The sequence below is a fragment of the Dreissena polymorpha genome, chromosome 5 (assembly GCF_020536995.1).
Source record: "Dreissena polymorpha isolate Duluth1 chromosome 5, UMN_Dpol_1.0, whole genome shotgun sequence".
Lineage (NCBI taxonomy): Eukaryota > Metazoa > Mollusca > Bivalvia > Myida > Dreissenidae > Dreissena > Dreissena polymorpha.
In genome coordinates this window covers 36136998-36161983 of record NC_068359.1, presented here as the reverse complement: position 1 = coordinate 36161983, position 24986 = coordinate 36136998, and the positions used below count along the sequence as shown (strand labels likewise).

Below are 24986 nucleotides of genomic sequence, written 5' to 3'. Positions count from 1 at the left end.
TACGTATTATGACTCGATGATCGGTTATCAATCAATTATAGACTAATAACTATCTAATATAACGAGTTTCATTCGCTGGTTTTTATTTGATATCTAACTTTAACGTGTTATACAAAATGAAGAATGTATAATAACAATTTCTTGTTGTAAAGCGACTTTACAAAACTGTTAATGATTAGTCCATTTACATTTTTCTTAAATATTAAAATCGTTGCAAATAGACATTTTACTAACCAAAATAAACACATACAATGAAATCAGTAAAATAATACCGATTTTTGAAATAATTTTTATGCATAGCTAGTGACGCATCCCTAGTAAATAGATAATTTGTTCTGGTTCGATCTGCAACCAACGTTGTTTTTTTCCTAAAAAAATATAAGTATGTTTATTTGTTACAATTGCAGTGATTTCTATTAAATTATCGCCGTATTATTCCCTTTTTAAGTTATATTTTATTATTTTTGGCGGACTTAACCTTTAAAAATATGTGTATAAATGTATTATGTATGACTTTATTGGTAATAATAATGTCTGTTCAAGAAGGTTGTTTAATGTGTTTTCTCACTAACAAGTGAGCCGCGTCAAGCGAAACATGGGTCTTTAGCCAAATACGGCCAGCTTTGCATCCGCGCTCTCTAGTCAGGAGTTACCATGTCCGCTTTAATGTCACGCATATTTTCGTGGTTTCATTACCGGATAGGTAAACCTCTGACCAGACTGCGCGATTGTCCAGGCTAGTCAGAAGCTACGCTTGCTGCATAACTCATAAGGCCGTTTTTCGCATGACGTGGCTCAGCATATTTTTCTTCAAAACAGATCATAGATTTTTTTTCCGACACATTTTATTTCGAAATCACAAACAAGTACACATACGATATAAATTGTAACAATAATGATTTGCAATCCAACACAACAAAAAACAAGCATGTAATGCAACCAACTCATATCTTTAGTTATATAAAGTAGTAGTCAACAACAGACAAATCATATAAGTTAGTGAAGTGTCTTGAAAACTTTACAATTATATGAAGTTGTGTGTTGAAAAGAAAAACATATACAAAGTACATAAAGAATATCTTTCAGTTTGAAAAGACAACAAAGTATACGTACATTGTTACAACAGATAAAAAGGCATAGAGAAGCAATAATAGGTACATACAGTTATAGTTTGAAATATTAAAACGTTTATGCCCTTTCCTTTAACCGGAAATCCCGATTCTACCCTGATATTTTATCGGCGTATTAACTGTCGGGGACATTTTGGCTTATGTGCACAATGTCGACGACGAAAGACATATATGTGAATATCAAGAACAAAGCCGTATTGCCACATTATGTTAACGGGGTAAACGATTAGGTAGATCATATGTATGAATACATTCAACGTTAAACTCAATGTAATGTGGACTTTCATTCGAACTCGTTATTTAATGTAAATTATTATTAGTATAATATTTATAATAATACATTAAGTGAACATGTACTAAACATCACATTTACAAGTTAAACAGGAGGAGTACACGTCTAGAAATAACAAGTGAAAACGGAATTCAGTCTTGTAATTGTACCATAAAGTAATGCTGTAACGTTTGTATCTGTAGTACAATTAATCATAAAGTTGAGCTGTGACCGATGTAATATCATTTCTACACTACAGATATCTTGGATGATACAATTTTAACGCCAAGTGAAACACGTTTTGATATGAAAATATCTTCCTAATGTTCCGAATGCAAACTAACCGATGTAAAAACAGTCGAGGGGATTTTTATCCGCACTCATTTGAACTTGAATGTAAATTCCAACTTGATAAAGAAGTACCCATGATTTGTAAGGTCGTTATCTCGAGCAATACCAAGTAGCCATAGTAAGTTTTTATAAAACTTATAAACAGCAAAACATTTATATTAATATACTTTTAAGGTCCGTTTTTTGTTTGTTGAAATAAAGTACGAGCTGTATAATACATACACTTACAAACAGGCACTTGTTCCAAGCTCAAACCAACCACCGAATTTTCAAAATATATTTTAGATTTTTCTCTTTTTAAATAGTAAAAAAAACACGCTGGTTATTGCGGATACTTTGATAGCAGATGTCACTTCGATAACAGAAAACAACAAAAGCCACGCGCGAAAGGTAAGTTCCTGTTTTTGTTAAAGTAATATCATACAGATTAGTTTTTTAGACAAGGCACATGATCGAGTTCATAAATGGAATATCTTTTTCTATTGGGAAGAAAAAATCACGGAAGAATGGTAGTTTTTCCACAAAAAATACAAAATTCGGTCGGAAAACAGCATTAACTGGATGAACAGTAAACATTTCAACAAAATAAAACTACTTAAAAATATTGCACAAATTGTTTGATATTCCAGCATGAAGAGTAATCACTGTGCTTCAGATACTGAAATTTTGATAGTATTTAATGAAATATAAACGAAGATAGGTCGTGTTTTTATAGGAAGTATTCATGAACTTGCAGACACTTTGATTCCCGATAAAGGACACTTCGGATAACAGAGACTTTCAACAAATTGGGCACTCTGATGACCGAGTTTTTCCTTCTACCTAAAATGCATTTATGTATATTATGGTTATTCTTACCAAACATTTTTAAGTACGAATCAATGTGCATAGTCAAGCGCGACACATTGGGAATCTATGCATACCTTTATTACAAACACATGTGAAATATAACCGATGGCGTTGCTCGTTTTCAAAAAATCACATTACTATTAATTAATACTATTAATATTATACTTGTAATTTTTACGTGACATTAAAATGCTTATTTCTGAAGAAATATATTTCAAGTGACGATCGGAAACAATTGTCTACATAATGAACATGTTCTTTAGTGGTAACTTGAGATTAAGAGAGATGAAAATACAACGGATTATGTGGATCCACACGAGCGTGTTTAATTTTACTTATAGCAGCGCTCTAAATAACGGGAGCGAAGGGGTCTTTACGAGGCAAATACACCTGTGTTCTTCATGATGTCCTATGTCGTTGGTGCTCATTAAAATCGCATCATTTAAACGATACTAATGCGAAGCCACAAAATTAATAAGAGAATTGAAAACTCCCTTTATCTTGAGCGCCGCTTATGGGGAGCACTTAATTACTTTGCACTATGATAACGTAAGCTCGAAGTGCGATTTACCTGACCCTAAATCACTTATTTGTTGAGTTAAAAGAATGGTAGATTTTTCATGATTGTGTTGAGTTAGTACGCTATAAATATTATATTTAAGAGGCGACATTTAAGAGGCCTACTTCACATTGTCGAGTGTACCACGAGCTTCATCCGTCGCCAGTAATTTTAGTGATGGTCAGAAACCTTAACAAAGCCTAGCAATTTTTAAGCCATGTTCAAGTATGAGAATAAAACAATAATTACTTCGGGCTAATCATTTCAGCCGTTAAACTTGTACTCCGTTTTTCGATGTTAATTCTTGGTCCCACATTACTTCGGGCTAATCATTTCAGCCGTTAAACGTGTACTCCGTTTTTCGATGTTAATTCTTGGTCCCACATTACTTCGGGCTAATCATTTCAGCCGTTAAACTTGTACTCCGTTTTGCGATGTTAATTCTTGGTCCCACATTACTTCGGGCCAATCATTTCAGCCGTTAAACTTGTACTCCGTTTTGCGATGTTAATTCTTGGTCCCACATTACTTCGGGCCAATCATTTCAGCCGTTAAACTTGTACTCCGTTTTGCGATGTTAATTCTTGGTCCCACATTACTTCGGGCTAATCATTTCAGCCGTTAAACTTGTACTCCGTTTTGCGATGTTAATTCTTGGTCCCACATTACTTCGGGCTAATCATTACAGCCGTTAAACTTGTACTCCGTTTTGCGATGTTAATTCTTGGTCCCACATTACTTCGGGCTAATCATTTCAGCCGTTAAACTTGTACTCCGTTTTGCGATGTTAATTCTTGGTCCCACATTACTTCGGGCTAAGCATTTCAGCCGTTAAACTTGTACTCCGTTTGGCGATGTTAATTCTTGGTCCCACATTACAAACAGAAAAAGCACGAGTTCAACATTCTGTGTCTATTCAAGAGAAATACCAGTCATGAGCAAGAGATATGTATCAATTAAAATATATATACAATTAAATAGCTTCTTTTTCAAAAATTCGTGTGTCATAGAACGTTATGAATGTATTTAAAATTCCCTCGTCGGCTTAAAACTGGTGAATATGCCAGTTTGTTTTGATTCAAAAAATGATCAGGTTCGAGTCCCGTCAAAGGCAAATGTTTCATTTTGGATATTTATAGTATTATAGTTTTCTTATTATATTTTCATTCTGTGTTGTTAGCCCATGCAGATGTTATACTTTTTGCATTTAATATGACATTTGCAATTTACGAAACCATTACGAATACTCTTTTGTATGTTTAACCTTCATTTCTGCTAGGACATACTAAAGCGATACACATCTATGTCCGCCTACAAAACATTAGGTGTCCGTAAAGGAGTCTTATTTCCGCTCTGAATCGCCGGTCCAGGAAACCGTAAATGTAAGCATTAGCCATGTTGTTGATGAAGAAACACCAGATGAAAGTGTTGTAGAGCACACGGCCAGTGAAACTCATGTTGGGCACGAAGTTTGGATTCAGGAAAGTGATGATCTTCAACGACAGTTGTGGGAAGTAGCTCAATACGAAGACTGCTGTGATTAAAGCGAATATCACTGTCGTCCGTTTGGCGTGATCATGGTTGGTTTTTTCGGCGTCTCCACGCCGCGACAATTCAGACTGGCTGATAGTAGGTTGTTCGTTCTTGACATTTTTGTCGCACTGTTCATTTGTTGCGTCGTCACTGTCTACCGATTGAGCGGCGGGGTGGTCCACTGATGACGTCACGTTCAACATTTTCGTTGCTGTCTTCCTATGGCCTTCACGTTCCGCGCGTTTCAAGCTTTGTTTCCGTATGACCCTCCAACTCAGCGAGTAAAGAACCACGAGAACGACGAACGCCACGAAAAACACGAGTATAAGAAGCTCGTTAAAGTACGCCATGTATTTTGTTCCCCGATATTTGTTCTCTTCATAACAGCGCGTGCCCGTGATGTTCTCGTGTGACGTCATCACGATGTCCTGCCCATACAGCACGGGGGCGGGCCAGGATAGCAGTAGGGTGAAACCGATAACCACAAGGCACGATACTTTAGCAACCATTCGGGACATCTGTTTGCCAAAAGGAACACAAATCTTCCGGTATCTGAAAAAAAACAGAAGCGCAGATTCCTGCTGATACACCGGGTAATTATTTTCCGCAGACTTACAGTTTGATAAACACTTGACATGTGAAACCAGAAATGTAACGGTTACCCTTATTCTTGGAAGCAATAACGTCCAACATCGTTTGTTTGGTTGGTTGCTTGTTATGGCCGACCCTTGTAAGCAGTTAACGACGATGTATACATTTCGACTTATATGTTTAAATTGTGTTTCCTGCTTCATTTCAGACAGTAAAGAACTTCATCATTACATAACAGCAACAGCAATCATGAACATGATTGTATTTAATCGATTATATTCGATTTCACGTACATCAGGAACCGGGACGGACTGACCTCCTCACGAATTATACTCAAGAAACTTCTTCATTTCTTACCCTTAATATGCAAATTTAGCCAACTAATTAATTTTTTTCACCGATGTACACGTATGTGACGTTTTGAGACACATATGAATATATTCGTTTGTTAAGACAGACAGAACTGACAATTCCTACATTACCAGTTCTATTATATGACATGCAATGTGAACAAATGTTGAAGGGTTACAAATTAACTTTCGTATTAACAAAATACGCTTTTATTTTCATGCGTAAAAACCATGTTGTTGCTATACAAAATGAGACTTAATCCCAAATGTCTTGAAACAAGTGATAAAAGAGCTCCCTTTTATCCCATTTGTAAATATATTTTATTATAAATTAGCTAAGATAAAAAGACAAGTACCTTGTAGTTGTCGTTCTTATTTTGATCGCTTTATTTGCTGTTTATATTACATGCGTTGTATTTAATTGATGGTTTATGATATGCGCATGCAAATTTCTCTTTACAATCAAGTTTATCCTAGATGACGAAAGTCTAGTCTATACCTGTGTCAAATCGGTCTTACAGTAAAGGTAACTCTGTATTCAAGGGGCCTTTTCACGTTTGGGTAAATTGACAAAATTGGAAAAAGTTGTTTCAGATTCGTAAATGTTCGTTTAAGTTATGATATTTGTAAGGAAACAGTAATACTGAACTCTAGCTCTAAAATAGCCATTGTATGCATCTTTTGACGATTTAAGAAACCGAAAAGTATAAAGCGTTGCAACGCGAAACGAATTAATAATTTTGAGAGTTCTGTTGTTGTCGTTATATTTTGTGAAACTGCGAGGATTGCTTATATAAAGTATAAAATACGCCTGTCATTGTTTTCAATATACATGAGTACACAGTTCAATTTGCATAATGTGAAGTTGTGTTTTTCAGTTGTATGTTAATATTCCTCAATAGCGTCAATCTCTGTACAAAACCCATCAAATTAAAATTACATGTAAATACTGTCATGCACTTCGCTTTTAATACGGCTTTGTAGTACGTTTATTTTCAATGCACCCCTTACACTTTATATCACTCACGTGTTTATCACACTAACGTACTCATGCCATTCATAATTATATTTTTATAATTAGATGTATTAGTATTGTAATTTTTTGAACCTTTTCTGCAAAAAATAATACGGCTTTTGCATAGAGCTCTTTGTTGTGTCAAATTGTCGGCCTTTCAGTCTACAGACAATCTTTACTTTGATGCTAATGACACGTTTTTTTTAAGATGTCAATAAATGTATTAATAAATTCTTTTGGCACTTAATAATATATTTTTGAAATATTATTAAGGTGTGGTTTTTTTCGGAGTTTCGTTTCGATTAATTGACTAAACAAGCGTCGTTATCCATATGTTATGCGTTACTGCAAAAACCTATCAAATACATTTTTAAGATGTTTATCTTTATAGCTGTTAAATGATTCCTAAGATAAAAATCTACTCAACTAGATATATTCACTTTCTCTTCATCTTCCATTTAATCTCCTAAAAGATCGTCAAGTTGAATATCACTCTCCCAAAAGTTCGGGTTTTTATACGAGACATAATTCCAGCTCACAAAATTAAATTTAAATCCAAACAACAATTTGTTTATATCTGATTTCAGTTAGAACAAGAAAAATAATGGAAGGCGTACCAAAAAAATACCATACTTAATACAATATTTTATGATTTTAGAGTATAGCGTTTTACCCATTTCAAACAATTAGCGTTAATTAATTGCGCGAGAATCTTTAATAAGTATAATCTGCTTAGTGTTGCGGCTATTAAAATCAACACAACAATACATGCGTGAAATGTTTGTAACAAGTAATAAGTAAAATGTCTAATCAAAATAATATTAGCGACTGAACCGGCAAATTTTCGCCGATGAGTACCACTTGTTTACACACACACACACAAACACACAAGAGCATTTAAAATTTTTTATTTGTAACCATCAATCTCAACTTCAAACAATCAATTTAACCACAAAAAATGTGACAATCGCCTGAAAATAGTTCATTAAGTAATTTATTTTTCCGACATCGGCGAAGCGGGTATTCGCTACGTCTTTGGCTTTTGGAATCGCAGACTCGCACAAGTTAGCAGCAGTGTAATGGCGGACAGTCACGTGACTGACAATATGGCGGCGGTCAATTTATCGATTATGGAACGGTCTATTCGGAAGAATGGCCGTGTGGTCTAAATGGTAGACTTTTTACTCCAGGACTCCAGGGGTCAGTGGTTCGATCCCTGCTGAATGTTACGTTTATTCTTTCTTTTTTTAAATTTTATTCTGGATTTTTACAGGAGCTTTTTGTATCAAATTTTTACATTTATCAATATAAAGCATTTAATGACAAACTTCAAAACATGCCAAAATCTGTGAAAAGGTCCCTTTAATGTAGTATGACTCACGATAACTTACCCGTATTAAAGGGGTGATATGTCATTTTCTATTGGCACGATCATGATAATTAATAGTAATTAGATATAGCTGCCTAATTAATACGCATCAGATCATTGATCATCAAGTATTACGTACACACGACATAGTTATTTCATGCGAACGTTAAAGCGAGATTATACGATTTTTATATGTGTTTAATTGTAATTCATTGATAAAAATATGTTACAATAACAAAAAATAGGCAAGAAAAATTATATATTGAAGACGAATTTCATAAAATGCAGCTAAGACAAATTAGCGTCACGTGCCGATTGTGACGAAGATATTTCGTACATATTTTCCTACAATATCCGAAACATTCGTCTTTTCATTAGGATCAGAGTAAGTGTTCGTGTGTCGTATGAATATATATCGTTGCAGGAATTTAAAATGAACCGTTAAACAAAAGTTAGAGTCACATCGTACATGCATGATATACATGCTGGCGAATTCGACTGTACAGACATTTTCCATTTTAGAATTTAATATCTGGCTTATTTCGTATTTTTCGACACATGTTCTTCTTAACTTTTATTTTAATTTATATTGAAAAATATGTATAATAAGTTTTTTACACATGTAATATAAATTCATAAATATTTGACAAAAATCGTATAATCTCGCTTTAAAATTACCACTCAATAAATTACATATTTCCGATGTTCCGATCAAGAAACCGTACTCCGGCGCTTAAAAAATAAATGGGCTAGTTCTAAGTCGCGCTTAATTGGCGGTTGTCGGCTCAGATATTACTTAAAAGTATTCGAATACCGGTACTCAACAATGTACCCAGGTACGGGCAATACGCTTAAAGGCACACGGCCATATTTTCTGTATCCCGGGGCTATGTTGTATACTTAAGGGTATCATGGGTACTTTTAAGTAGTACCAGAGCCGACAATGACCAATCGAGCCTTAGTCGCCATAGCGGACCTATCAACGGCGATGACGATCAGCAGGAAGGCGGAAGTCATGCAGATAAAGTAGTTGACGAAGCGGAGGATCTTGCATGCGGCCAGCAGGCTGAATGTGAGCGGATTGCGGAGGTCCACGATGATGAACGGCATTCCCACCACGCACGTAATGAAGTCGAGTGTCGCTAAGGTAAGGATGAACACTCGATGATTGGAGGACTTCATGCGGAACACGTACACATAGAGCACGTGCAGGTTGCCGAATATCCCCGCCGTCATGAGCAGCGCCACGAATACTACCCCACCCACGTACTGCTTCGCCTCCTCGTGGTTAAGTCTCGCAAGAATCTCTGCATCAGTCTCCATGGCGCTTAGCGGATACTGTTACAATATTATATTTTATATTCAAGATATATTTGCATCTACTTGACAGTTCACCAGTTATGGTCCTTGTGTTTCATATTTTATACATACAAATTTATAATTATATATCCTGTTTACACCATCATAATTGTTTAGTATACAATCTCAGTTTTGAAGTATTTTACTTATTGTAAACATGTACTATTTTACCTTCTTATTGTGTTGCTATTAATGTAAATCGGATTAAACATTGATTTTGTTAAACTGTTAGTTCAGATAAAACACGATTTACACTCAACATTTCACGATGTCGAATGCCGTTAAAGAACCTGGTTCATCTTGACTCCAAATTAGAATTGAAAATAAGTTAACATCGCACATACTATTTGCCATTTACAAAGAAATTAACACACGTCCGTGTTTAACTAATAATACCATAGGCGTGTATTACTGCTAAATAACCAATGGCATCAGTATTTCACAGTAGTAAAAAACCGATATTGACCAGTGTGTTTTGTTGAAATAATATTAATGTGTTACGGTGCGAGTCTGCAGCCAATACGACAAGGTAATCATTTACGTGGATCCCCAGGGCTGCCTAGAAACACCTTGCGCCGAGCCGAGGATGCAGATGCCTAGGTCATGCGCAAGACGTGGGGACAGCTGTGGACAAATCTGGTCACCTATAAACTAGATGGCACCACATGCAAAGATGAGATCAAATGTATGTGTTTCTGTCATGATTGTATTTTATTTTTTAGATAACGTTATCTTAAGGAGCATCATCGCTTTTGACAGATTATTTTGGCAATTACAAAAGTTTTAGTGTATGTATGTAAGTAACAATGAAAGAACAGACACAATACCACGAACACAAATCCTTGAAACAATCTGCTAGTATTTGGTTCAACTGTTTTAATAATTAAAAACAATAAAGAAACTGGTAAAACCGCATTTGAAAGGAAAATGCAATCGATTTCATGGAAGGGTGTCAATAGTAATGGTTTGCCATACCGACTCTGTTGTAGAAATAAGTTCAGTTTGTTTTGCACTCAACTGACTGCTTATTAGACGGAGTAGAATAAGTGAAAACCTGTCGAGGTAAACAATTAGTTTAAATAAATGTCATTCTGGTATGCCAATCCGTACACACGTGATTTTGCAAAACCTATTATACATATAAATATTAACACGTTTACATTTCAGCTGTAACATTACTCAAGCACCTGGGTTTAGTAGGCACTTAAACATTTTTCTGACATTTATACGCATCACAAAAGCAAAGGGAAGCAGTGAATAAGTGAGGTCCGTAACAGATCTACAAACCTACATAAAACTTAGCTAATCATCGTTTACTTAACACATCTTAAATTTAAAACAAAAATCTACAAATGGCGTTTATCATGGTTTGATATATGCAGTTTAGGAGAACACATAAATGTGTTTAATAATAATAAGACTTCAACGTAACTTCAGCCATTTCATATGATTAATTACTAATATAAATTTACCTTTGTAAATAGGTACATTTCATGTTAGATTTACCCTAAGCAAGTATTAAGATTAATTATAATGCACACACAATAGGAAAAAAGGTATCTAAAAATACAAACATTAACCCATTTATGCCTAGCGTCTAGAAAAAAGACCTTGGCAAACAGCGAAGACCCAGATGAGACGCCGCATGATGCAGCGTCTCATCAGGGTCTGCCCTGTTTGCTTAAAGGAATTTCTGTAAGCAATCTTCTAAATTAAAAAAGTATATATATTAGACATCTCTAATTTTGGAAATAAATTGATCCAATTTAGAAGGATGGGAGAGTCCACTAAGCATAAATGGGTTAATATCAAACTCAGGCTTTAATGGTAGCCAATGTTTGCTAAGAGGTAATCCATTAAACATAAATCGAGAAACTATAAAGCAGTCTGAATAATTTACTAAGAAGTTTCATTGTAATGAATTGTTATATACGTAATTTATTGTTCCTTTAAATGGTATGTCAGATCTTTCTCTATCATGATAAAAATAATAATAGTTCAGATTAACCTTTTTACCGCAGATAACACGACAATTAAAAACACAATGGCGGACAGCGGTGTTGTTTTGGTTGCTTCCGAAGTTAACATTGACGGATTTTAGTCATTCAACGGAAAATATCCGAAAACGTAAAGACAAACATTTTTTTAAATGAGCAAATTAAATAAATATTTACGCAAACATAATGATAAATCCCGAATGTTGTTTACATTTCGTGACGTCATTTGACGTTGCAACGTCATTTCAGCAAAATAACAAAATGCGATTGGTCATTAAACGAAAACTAAGCCAATGAAAACGCTTAAAAATGTTGTATTACACATATGTAATATAAAAAAATATGTAATGGTTGTATTACCTGGGAAACAGGGTATAGCATGTGATTATAACTATTATTACATCACAAACAATGACGTATTTTTTGTATTAGACAACGCTACAAATGGCGCAAATAATGGAAATTCATTTAACAAAGTACCCACAATGACGCGTGACGCCGATTGTTTATTTAATGATCACATGCGATTATCCGGAATACTGAATTTCGGACAGGTATATGACACGTTCGATCGGCCCAGTATCATTGCATGTTACAAGGCATTTGCACCAGTATTTGTAAATATTTTTAGTTTTATGTAAAATGAAAAAAAAATCCAGTAAATTCAATTAATGAGATATTACGTTTTTGAAGTATTTCGTTGTTAAATTACCAATAAGCAAATACAAATAAGACATTAATTTTGAGATTATAACATATAGCCGGCTTATAGTATTCTATATTCAGACGATAGAAAAACTGTGTTTAAGTTATATACTACCACGATCGGCGACTTTGTTTACAAAGGCAGAAAAAAGACGTGGGTTGTTCTGCAATTAACCATTGGCAGTGCTTGCTATTGTTGAACATAGTTTAGGGAATTCTTAGACATTGCTCAGTAAAATGCACATGCTTAAACGCGTGATCTGGTAAGATTCTGACAAATAGTTACTACATTGTTAAGCCCATGAAAAAAACAAGATTTATGCAGCCCTTAGTTTCAAGTCAAAACGAATGTTTCAATAAACTTGGCACTAACTTTGCATTTTTTACCACACTAGCTTTATCGTGGTTAACAATATCCATGGAGTCAATTTAATTTTATTCACTCAGATTTTATCCATGAAGATGGCGTCAATTTCATTTGTTTTAGTGTGTTGACGTTACGGAAATGCATGCGTATGTATATGTATTTTATAATATATTATTAAAACAGTTGTAACATTTTAGAGACGAATTTTAAATAGTCTCGGTAGAATCGAAATACTGCTCGACAAAGTTTTGTTTATTTGGATATTATTCAAGGGGTTGTCGTTCCGATTCTTGTCATCAAACCACTCGGGCAATCTCTCTCGTGCCTATATTCATCGGAACTCCAATCAATGGTTATTTCTGCAATAACCAACACTTTGTCGTAAATTATTTCTATAAAAACAGCCGGGAAAACACGCATTATCTTTCTTAATTGCATGGTGTATTCACTAAGGCATTATGTGCTTACTTTTTTGTTGGGTTATTTTACTGGCGTACCACTTGCAATTACCCCGCACCACTTTAAGAGCTATTATCAAGAGCAAATTACTTGGGAAATGTGTAGATCACTTGGCAAGCAAAAAATGTTCCTGTATATCTATACTTCATGTTGAGACCATATTTAATCATTTTCATCACAAGAGAAATCTAGAAGAAGTGTTGCACAATTTAACTATATTCGATGTCGATAAACCAACCATCCAACAGACTGACAGACCGACCAAACTGCAAACAGACAGATGGACAAACCAACCTACCAACGGTGACTTCAATAGGCTGTGGTGGCATAAAAATCAAAGCACGCTCACGTAATAATAACTGTTGTTCCCAGTGAGCTGGCAAGGAAAACCAAACTTGGCGTTGGCGTCTGATGTCACATGACAAAGTGGGTCAAAGTTCTCTGTCTTTCCTTGACCTGACGATGTTGACGATCAAAGTCATTCTTTGAAAATGAGAAACTTAAATTTTTGTTAATGCTACCTGAAGTTCTATGTGAAAGCTTCCTGCACACAAACATACACTCTATCTAAACTTACTGTTAGGAATATATTTTTATTTATTTTTAGGTGACACAGACATTGACTGCTATATCGAGCTAATAACCAGGACTTTCAGCTTCATTGAAAACGTGATAAATAAAGCAACATAATTTATCTCATACAAGCAATACTTTAAAGCTCACCTGAGTACAATGGTACGCTTTTGTGATCGCCTTTTGTCCATCGTGCGTTGTACAGCGTCAACATTTGCCTTGTTAACAGTCTAGAGACTACATTGTTTATCCGATCTTCAAGCAATTTGGTCAGAAGATTTGTGCCAATGATATCTTGGAGGAGTTACAAATGGTTCTTGTTGGTTGAAAAACAGTGCCGCCAGGAGGCGGGGCATTTTTCCTTTTATGGCTATAGTAAAACCCTGTATACACTCTAGAGGCTACATGCATTGTCCGATCATCATAAAACCTGGTCAGAAGATTTGTGCCTATAATATATTGGACGAGTTCGAAAATGGTTCCGGTTGCTTGAAAAACATTGCCGCCAAAAGGCAGGGAATTTTTCCTTATTGGCTATATATGGCGATAGTAAAACTTTGTTCACAACCTATTGGCCACATTTTTTGTCCGATCTTCATAAAATTTGGTCAAAATATTTGTACAAATGATATCTTGGACGAGTTTGAAAATTATTCTGCTTGGTTAACATGGCCACCAGAAGGCGGGGCATTTTCCTGATATGGCTTGAGTAAAAACTTGTTAACACTCTAGAGGCCACATTTATTGTCAGATGATCATGAAACTTGGTCAGAAGATTTGTTTGTATGATATCTTAAATGAGATCAACAATTGTTCCAGTTTCTTGAAAAACATGGCCTCGAGGGGGCAGGTCATTTTTCTCATATGGCTATAGTAAAACCTTGTTAACACTCCAGAGGCCATATTTATTGTCCGATCATCATGAAACTTGATCAGAAGATTTGTCCCAATGATATCTTGGATAAGTGCTTAAAAATATTGCCGCCTGGGGCGGGGCATTTTTCCGTATAGCTGTAGTAAAACATTGTTAACACTTTAGAGTCCACATTTGTGTGATCTTCATAAAATTTGGTCAAAAGATTTGTCCCAATGATATCTTGGACAAGTTCAAAAATGGTTCCGTTCGGTTGAAAACATGGTTACCAGGGGGTGGGGCATTTGTCCTTATATGGCTAAAGTAAAGACTTATTAACACTCTTAGTCACATTTATTGTCTGATCTTCATGAAACTTGGTCAGAATATTTGTTTTAATGATATCTTGAATGTGAACACAAATGGTTGCGGTCTGTTGAAAAACGTGGCCGCCAGGGGGCGAGGACATGGCTATAATAAAACCTTGTTAGAACTCTAAAAGTTACATTTAGTGTTCACTATTCGTGAAACTTGGTAAGAACATTTGTTCTAATGACATCTTGGGCTGCACATAACTGATCAGTTCCTTTGTATCTCAGGTGAGCGACTTTGGGCTTTTGAGACCCTCTTGTCTCTGTCGTTCCAGTACATATTACATGTATTCCTAGATAAATTGTATAATTGGTGTCTGGCCAATTTGTTACATATTTGTTCATGCTAGTGAAATGTTACTGACACATTGGTTTGCTTATGTCGGCGTGTTTGTCAGATTGTACAGTTTCGTGTCCATTTGTCAAATTTTCCTGATACAAATTCGGATTTTAACCAATCTTCATAAAACTGTGGGATTATATAACTGTGGTCAGTCTTAAAATAGCGCAAATCACCCGAGTTATTTTGGCACTTATATCGTTAACATTTGGGATCGTTTGCCGTTATCCGCTCAAATAGCCCTGTGGTTGTTATCTGAAATTCATCAACTTGATTATAAACAAGTTTTCATCCATCATCACCAAAGTTAGTATTGTATCTAAATAATGAATACTGCACAGGCTAATCTGGGACAACACTGTTAGCACATGCATCTGTTTTCCAAGAGCGTGGCTCTAATTGAATGATTATTATAACAATAGCCTCTGACTTATGACTTTGACAGTGGGACATTGACATGAGCTTAGTTAGATTTGTTTTCAAAATCTACATCTTGATAGCCATGTTATACATCACTTATAAAAGAATTTAATTTCAAACAAAGTTAATCAAATTCAGAAAAACACCATTTATTCATGTCACTTAAAATTGCTATGACATTTCATTCACAATTAGTTAGTTACGCCACTCAGAAAGATTTATTTCGTTGTTAAACATAAATTCAACTGTCATCAGACTTTTTCTGATTTAATCCTAGATATGCATAGTTACACAGTGCGTTGTATGGTAGGGAGTTTACTTTGCTTATTGACCATTCAGCGCTAACCACAATCTTTGGACCCAAGAAAGCAGTTCCAACTCTCGCGGCAGCAAGACTCCAAAGATGGTCCATCTTGCTGTCCGGTTATACGGACGACATCCAGTACCGAAAATCTGTACAACATGGAAACTGTGGCGGGCTTTCGAGACTACCAGTTAAAGACAATGAAACAGACGAAAACACTGATCATTGTGTGTCTTTCATCGAAGAGCTTCCAGTTGAAAGTAGAAAAATTGCTGAAATTACCAGGAAATCACCTTTATTGAGTAAGGTATTAAATTATGTAAAGACTGGTTGACAAAATAACATTGATGATGACTACATGAAGCCATACTTCAGCAGACGTTACGAGTTGTCAGTCGACAGTTGCGTTTTGCTGTGGGGGTCTTAGAGCAATTATACCGGAGAAACTAAGAGAAGCAATACTGGGGGAGTTACATGGTCAACATTTGGGGGTTAATCGAATGAAATCACTGGCCCGTGGTTATGTGTGGTGGCCTGTCCTAGATGCTGAAGTGGAAGACATGGTCAAGAAATGTGACACTTGTCAGTCTTTGAGAAACCTTCCACCAGAAACACCACTGCATCCTTGGGTACGTACAAGTCGACCCATGGAGCGTGTCCACATGGACTTTGCGGACTACAAGAATCAATCATTCTTGATCATCATCGACAGCTACAGTAAATGGCTGAAAGAGGTTCCAATGAAAAGTACAACCACTCAAAGCACTATTGAAAAGCTGAGATTTGTTTTTGCAAGCACAGGTCTTCCCGAAGTTGATATTGTCTCCGACAATGGTCCTCAGTTCAAAGCTGCCGAATTCCGGGAGTTCTGTTCATTGAATGGTATTTATCACAAGTTCATCCCTCCTTACCATCCGTCATCTAATGGGCAAGCAGAGAGGACAGTTCAAATTGTCAAACATGCATTAAGAGCAAGGTTGAAAAACAATGATAAACGTGTGCATTCAGTCAGTGTCAACCATCTGCTTGCAGACTTCTTGCTGAATTACAGAATCACACCTCATACAACAACGGGTGTTGAATCATGCGTGTTGTTCCAAGGCAGACAGCTGAGATCACAATTGAGTCTGACAAAACCAGACAAAGACGGAGTCGTGAAGAAGAAGCAAACGGGGATGAAAGACCAACATGATCATCCAGTTAAGATGCGAGAATTCGTCAATGAAGATTTGGTTGCTGTTAAAACCAACACAACTGTCGGAAAGTGGCATTGGATTCCGGGCGTTATCCATAACGTGCTGGGAAAAGTGACATATCTGGTGAAATTAAGTTCCAAGATTCGATATTGCCATGCAGACCATTTGAGTCCGCGTCATTTATCAATGGAAATGTCATCAGATTCTTACAGACCGTTCTTTGAGTCTGATGTTGGTCCAGTACTTGGAAACCAAGTAACATCCAACACACCAGTTCCAAGGAACACCTGTCCAGCAGTGGAGTCTGCTACACCATTGGAAGTTCCCACCGAAACCAATCCGATTGTGGAAGCAACTTCACCGGCTCAGAAGTCACCAAACCAACCGGTGGTTCCAACTTCGCCTCGAACATTTAAACATCCGCAGGAAAGGCGCTATCCACAACGTGTTCGAAGACCACCCAAGAAACTTGATTTGTAATTTAAGTGCTAAACTGCAAATTGTGTACTCACTGTGTTAAAGGCCATAATAATGCCTGTGAGACACAACAGAACATTGGTTCTGTGCACCTTCATAGTCATTTGTTGTAAATTAAATTTTAATCTTTTTGTTATGTCTGTTTAATAACATTATACTACACACATTTTTATAATCTAGTCATTTTCATCAGTATTATAGAAAGTCAGTATTATGAAAAACTATGTGCCACACATTTGACAATTTTAAAAAGGGGAATAATGTAATAACTTTATAGTGTAATGGAACCTCATTGTTTACAACCGGACGTGGTCATTCGTTATTGTTTTAGACGTTACCTCGATCAATGTCAACCACGCAATACAACTATTAATTAAAAGTAATCTCAAACGATTCAATCTTCTTGTTTTGCTTATTCCTTCATCAAAGTTATACAATTAAGGAAAAATGCCCTGTCCCCTGTGGCCATGTTTTTCAACCAACCGGAACCAATTTCGATCTCGTCCAATATATCATTGGCACAAATCTTCTGACCAAATTTCATGAAGGTCGGACAATAGAACTAGCCTCTAGAATGTTAACATGGCAAATGTTGATGCCGCACAACGCATGATGGACAAAAATCGATCACAAAAGATCACACTAATCTCAGATGAGCAAAAAATAAAATCAGCATTTTGTATCTTGTTCAATCTATGTTACCATACCACATATAGCATTTAAACTTTGGCTATTAGGTTTTTGCTATATAGCTTAACGCTGCATAATTATCCCCTGCCATAGGCGGAGGGATATTGTTTTGGCGTTGTCCGTCCGTCCTTCCGTCCGTCTTTCCGTCCGTCCGTCCGGAGCCATATCTTGGAAGTGCTTTAGCGGATTTCTTTGAAACTTGGTATGAGTATATATATGGATAAAAGGATGATGCACGCCAAATGGCATTGTACACCATCTGATAATAACAGAGTCATGGCCCTTTGTATCTTGAAAAAATGCTTTTTTAGTGTTAAATATAACACTTTGTGTCCAGAAGCATATTAGCGGGGGATATCAATTAAACGAATTTGCTTATATTAAACGTATTTTACTAATCCATTACAAGAGTATGCAATTGTACACCACTATTATTGCAAAAATGTTTTTTCAGATCCAATTAAAGACATATACCGTCTTTGTGGAAAAGCGATGTGTCTGAAGAATGGGTAAGGCAACCATTTTCAAATCCTTCATTACAAGATGTTATTTAAGCCAACACTCTTTAATTCTATGTTACATTCATTATTTAATTGATTAACATTCTATGGTACATCTATTATGTAATTAATTAACACACTGTTTTCTACAAGTAAATTGTCTAGCATCAATCTGATATTTTCCGAGGAGAGACAAAAGTTTTTTTAGTAGCTATTTCTTTTTTGTGTGATTAATATGACATATACAATGTCTTGTTATTATGGTGTGTACGCATAAATTACTAAAATGCATATGCCTTGATGATATATTTTGACATTGGTTGTGATAACTGCCCAAAGTTTTGGGTGCACTTCAATTGCTTGTCAAAGCATGTCAAGACCATCAGAGTTCAAAAATATTCTTCGTTTGCCAAAAAGGCTTACACATGCTGTTTGGGCTACTAAGTTATTGGCACAAACAACATGTGTATGCATTTTTACCATAGTTGTTATGAACCACATTTGTTAAAAATTATTTCACAATCATTGTTGTGCTGTTTGTGAAAATGCCAAAACAATATTTGTTTGTGAACATACCATAATTAAACTGTGTAGTATTGTTGTTTATCTATCAAACATAATATCCAATTTTTGACTGCACACATTATTCTATAAATACTAATACAAATTATAACATATTATGAATATTCTTGAACATTTTTCATGTATCTTTGTTGCAAATGTCGTCTGAGAAGTAATAATTTACATTTTGTACATTACGTGTCAGGAAATATAAAGGAATTGTAAACAAGCTGTTGATAGTGGAACATAATTTTCATTTGTGGATTTCTTTCATTTATGGTAAAGCAATTATTATTTCCATATTCTATTAAGTCTTCAAATAGTTTTACCTAATCTTTTCACCAAATAGACTGAGGTTTTCATTGCACATGTTTAGTTTGTAATAATCCTGCCTTAGTATGGCTCTGGGTTAGGTTTGCATGTAACAAATATGTTGAAACTTGACACAGGTCAGCTTATTTTGACTTTGAAGTTAATATGTACAAATAAATAATTATAAAATTATTTCTTAATTCAGTAAGAAAAATTCACTTTGAATCACTTTGCAATTTCACATATCAAGGTCCTTTACTTGCTATTGATAAATAATCAGTCATATGGTTCCTTACTCTACAAATTCACTTTCCTTCAAGCATTCATATTGTTAGGCAAAATGAAGGAGTATTGTAAACATCTAATTTGATGATTACTGTTTAAGTTATATGCACACGCCTTAAGTTTGATAATTGTTGTTTATATGATATGTCCATGTCACTAGTTTGATGATTGTTGTTTAAGTGATTGCACATGTCACTAGTTTGATGATTGTTGTTTAAGTGATTGCACATGTCACTAGTTTGATGATTGTTGTTTAAGTGATTGCACATGTCACTAGTTTGATGATTGTTGTTGAAGTGATTGCACATATCACTAGTTTGATGATTGTTGTTTAAGTTATTGTGATTGCACATGTCACTAGTTTGATGATTGTTGTTTAAGTGATTGCACATGTCAATTGTTTGATCCCCCGCCACAGGCGGAGGGATATTGTTTTGGCGTTGTCCGTCCGTCTTTACGTCCGTCCGGCACTTTTGTGTCCGGAGCCATATCTTGGAAGTGCTTTGTTGGATTTCATTGAAACTTGGTATGGGTATATAAATGGATAAGAGGATGATGCATGCCAAATGGCATTGTACGCCATCTGTTAATAACGGAGTTATGGCCCTTTGTATCTAAAATAATGCTTTTTTGCCTGAGTGTCAAATATAAAACTTTTGTGTCCAGAAGCATATTGGCGGGGGATATCAATTCAATGATTTTGCTTGTTGTTATTATTTTTGATTATTCTTTATCAATAAACAAACATATATAATTAGTTTTCTTAGTCGGGAGTGTTATTGAGCTTTTTTGAATAAAGTGCAATCTATGACAATCTTTTTGCACATTTAAATTCTCATTTTGCCAACTGTGAAAAGTCCTTGCAATTCAACTGTATATATTTACCTAAACTGTCAACACCTACAATTTGTACATCAATATCACTAGTCCAAATAATTAGACGTGATCGACCTCATATTTATAGGAGTACAATATCACCAGCTCTCTTATCAATCTGATAAGACATTCAATAAATGTCTCACTTGTTTGCATACAGTATGTCCCGACTTGTCGCCACAGTGTGGCCCACACTTGAGACAAAGTGGCGAGTACATGTCATCTATCACATGACAGTAAGAGAACTGCGTAAGCCATAGCTAAAGAAACTTCAGCGTACAGTTTATACCTGTACGCTGAAGCCAACCCCGTATCGAAAGTCAAGCAGAGTCGTAACATATTTATGTCACGCTATAAATCAAAGAAAGCTCATTTTCTTGGATACATTTCTACATATATTGGTGAATGAATATTAATTACTGCATCGGGGAATATTTTAAGGTTCAAATGTTTCAAATGCATCTTACAATAGATGAAAATAACTATCATCAGTCTGAAATTCACAATACAATTTTGACGCCATTGTCGCTTTGTCACGTGACGAGTTTTTATTTGGATACTTTCAGATCGACCTTGACATTTTTTGCTGAAATTGTAAACATTACTTTCGTTTTCTGAAATCTATTATTTGTGATTAACAACTTACGTCTGGTGGATTATAAGACTGATTTCAGTGTGAATCAGGTAGTTTTAAATAATATTAACTTTGAGTTTGTATTTACACTACCATTTGTTTACAAAACAAGCCAGAATAATCTTAAGTACCGGGAAATGTAATTCTGAATTTGAAAACACTTGAGCACATGGTATGTTACTAAAAATAGAAATAACGTCATATGACCGTGAAATCTCGGGAGATTCGCATTTCAAGAAAGTCTGTCACATCACAGGAGTTTGAAATTCTATCAATAAAATTAAACTTATGGCTAAATAAAAAAATACCCCTATATAGTATTAAGACTATTTTTTTTATTTGGCCATTAGATTAGCTTTATGGATAGAATTTCAAACTCCTGTGGTATAGAGGATTACAACAGATATTTTGTAAAAGTCAACAAATATGATTCTTGGCCTAGACAAACGCTGGTTGTGTACAAATGTGAGAGGGACATAGAACATAGACGGACATTTCAACAAAGGCCAGATACCATGGTCAGTTATCAGGAATGAGAATGATTGCCATGCGGAGACATATCTCTTGAATTCAATGAGGGAGAAATTGAAAACCTATCATTCATACAGGTCAGTGCATAGTTTTTCATCAGACATGAATGATTAATGAGTTAAAAAATGAAGATCTTAACAAAAAATGAACTACTCTGATTGGGAGAACACTTGAATTTTGACACTTAACAGTTTCAGTGCCTGATATGTCACTGCATTTTTTATTAATTTTTTTTTGTACAATTTTAGATATTAATTATTAAATTAAGTGCAAGAAATCATGCAAGTACATAAAGTGGACTCTGTAACTTCCCGGTAACTGCTTTTTGAATTCTAAATCATATACTTGGACATCTAACCTAATTCTATGCAAAATGCATTATAAACCTGAGGATATATACACCATTTTGAATGTTCATAGTGTAAACGTAACTGCTCTTTTTTAATTATGAATTGTTAGAAAAAAATATATCATGACTTTTTTCAGTTTTGCAATGTTTTTTAAATGTCATTATAATACTTAACATAAATAAGGAAATCTGCAAACTATTTATTATTCATAAAACGGTTTGTTTGCTTCTCCGAAGGCTAAGAATTGTCCAAAATGTCAGTTATATTCAACAGACGCATTGTTTTAAAATGACTCATTGTCTACATTTTAACTAAAAACATTATTTTTTACGGTTCATAAACAAACAGTCATTCAAATACCATTCCCCCAATTGATATAAAATATTTAATAAAATGGTTACCAAAGCAAGACTTATAAATGATTTATATTTGTCAAGCACATGACTGTGTTGATTGATAGATGATTTATTGTTTATTTCAATAATTTTTTTCTGTTGATTTTCAAGTACATTAAGAGTGTTCTGCTAATTTGCAAACAATATTTTACACGAAATTTACAATCTTAAGAATTTGCGTTTTGTTTGTTATTTTCCAAGACTGTCTGTCATCTTTAAATAAGTAATATTTAATTAACAAAATTACCTTTTTTTTCTATTTTTGAAAACCTCCCTTTAAAGAACATACAAACATAAAAACTGATCTGTGCAAACTGGTTGCTTTTATGAGAGTGAAATTTTTTTATACATCCCTCCTCTTTCTTTAATACTGAAACATAAATGTTCTTACTCAGATATGAAAACTTCCAAAATCAACACGACGAATTCAAGAAAAATCTGCACACAGAAAGGAACAGACAGCCTGTGGGTTACTTTTTTCTCCACGTGTATCTGAGTTATTCCCCCTGTGGGAAGTGCGCAGGTCAGCTGATAAACTTCGCCAGAGAGTTCCATGGTCAGTTAGACGTCAAGATCAACATTTCCTTCAGCACTTTTTACAAGCACAACAAGCCATCCATCTGGGCCGGTCTGCTAGGACTTAGCAATAACGCCAAAGGCGAACTCAGAAATGAGAACAGAATTTGCATGCCCATACTAAATGGCGAAGAAAGTTGTGAGAAGTTCTTTCAAGATATCGAGGTCAAAGGAACTGTAACATTATCGAAGTGGAGGTACATGGCGACAACAGACGAGAGACAAGAAAGAGAGGCAGAAGACAACAAAATGTGAGGCTTATTTGAGCCTCGCTCTGTGAAAAGGGGTTTAATGCATGTGCCTTAAGTGTTGTCCCAGATAAGCATGTGCAGTTTGGCTAATTAGGGACTACATTTTCCACATTAACAGGACTTTTTCTAAGAATAAACTTTCTTGAGGCGAAAAATATCATAAAAGCAGAAAGTGATGTCCCTGCAAAATCTGGCTAATCTGGGACAACACTGTATGCACATGTATTTAACCCCTTTTTCTCAGAGCGCGACTCATTTTTTGTGCTTTAAATAGTTGCTCTTATTTTAAAATCATGGAATATCTATGATTAAAAAACTGACCTTAAATATTTGTGCTCATAACTTTTTTTTTTATTCATTTCCGTGTCTAAAATTTCTTACACTAGTTACATTAAATACCCTTGACGAAGCATGTCATTACATATTGCATAATATAAAATGTGAAAGTAGAAAAAAGGGACTTTACTTGTGTATAAATTAATATACGATGATAACAACCCACATGCACAGCTTAATATAATAAGGAACAGGCCTGCAAGTTTGAATATTCATAAATGCCTAAAGTTTGTTATAAATGTTGCAATTCAGTGTATGTTTTGCCTTTATAGACGATCACTAATCCTTTTATCACCTTCTTATAAAAACACTCGCCGGCTAAATGTTGTTTTTAAAGACAAATAGAATTTGTCACGCGCTCATGCGTTATGCATGCAGCCGATAATTGCTACTTATACACATTGTTATTGTTAATTTCACCTGTTTGAAACTTTCATGCCATCAAAATGCAAATGCAATAATAATGGTGAGACAAATTCTGACATATTTTATTTTGAAGATAACCCCATAATAATCCCTGGAAAACAAACCTTCTCAACACCCTATTATTTGTTTACTCGCAGCGGGCCGCTTTTATCATATCAAAGGCAATTACTGCTATCAGATGGATGCTTAACCTGAAAAATAGACGGAAAAATATGTGCTGTGTTTTTACTTTTCACGACTGGAAACGAATGACGCATTACCATTGTTTTCAGTTCAAACATGACTTTCGTTGTGGAATTTGGTGGCCGTTGGTCGTTATGGACAATTGACCGTTATTCTCAAGTATACTATAAATAGTGATTTTCGTCGGGGGGGAATCCAAACTAACCGTTGTCTGCAGTTGACTGTTATTCTCAAGTGACCGTTAGGTCAGTTTTGACTTTACTTCTACATTTTTCATTGTAATTCACTTGGAACTTCAAATAGGTAATCAAAAAGAAGTGCAAAGACCTAAGGTTTAAATATATTAATCAAATTCTTCATTATTTATGTGACCTTGAACTTAGCCGCACAAGAACCTTATCTTTCTGCCATTTAAAATGGGTTTTGTGAAGCAATACATATCCTAATTTCTTATCTCATTAACTTGAAACTTGACAAAAGTCATCACCATGAAGTGTTGATGTGGAAAGCACAATTTTATCATGCGGTGATCCACATATTCTAGAGTTATATATATGAAACTTATAGCTATGAGCACAGATGTCTTCTCAAAATGCTTTTATGTTTCTCTAGTGATTAAATTTAAACTTTCAAAATGTTAT

General features: G+C 35.1%; 3 protein-coding genes across 3 annotated transcripts in view; 2 read left to right on the top strand and 1 right to left on the bottom strand.

Moving 5' to 3' along the window:
* Positions 1-4461: 4461 nt before the first annotated feature.
* LOC127831149 (trace amine-associated receptor 4-like) lies at positions 4462-9341 on the bottom strand. Its single transcript, XM_052356141.1, has 2 exons — positions 8995-9341; positions 4462-5245 (listed from the first exon to the last, which is right to left on the bottom strand). Exons 1-2 carry the CDS (start codon positions 9339-9341, stop codon positions 4462-4464), a joined length of 1131 nt encoding a protein of 376 aa, XP_052212101.1.
* A 6925-nt stretch (positions 9342-16266) lies between these two features.
* Positions 16267-17442, top strand: LOC127831148 (uncharacterized protein K02A2.6-like). Its single transcript, XM_052356140.1, has one exon. The coding sequence runs from the start codon at positions 16267-16269 to the stop codon at positions 17440-17442; it is 1176 nt and encodes a 391-aa protein (XP_052212100.1).
* A 4103-nt stretch (positions 17443-21545) lies between these two features.
* The window catches only part of LOC127881683 (uncharacterized), a 7987-nt gene continuing 4546 nt past the window's right edge, over positions 21546-24986 (top strand). The window contains exons 1-2 of the mRNA XM_052429787.1: positions 21546-21905; positions 22969-23400. Of these exons, the coding sequence (XP_052285747.1) occupies positions 21871-21905; positions 22969-23400 (467 nt within the window). The 5' untranslated portion in view covers positions 21546-21870. The remainder of the gene's footprint in view (positions 21906-22968; positions 23401-24986) is intronic.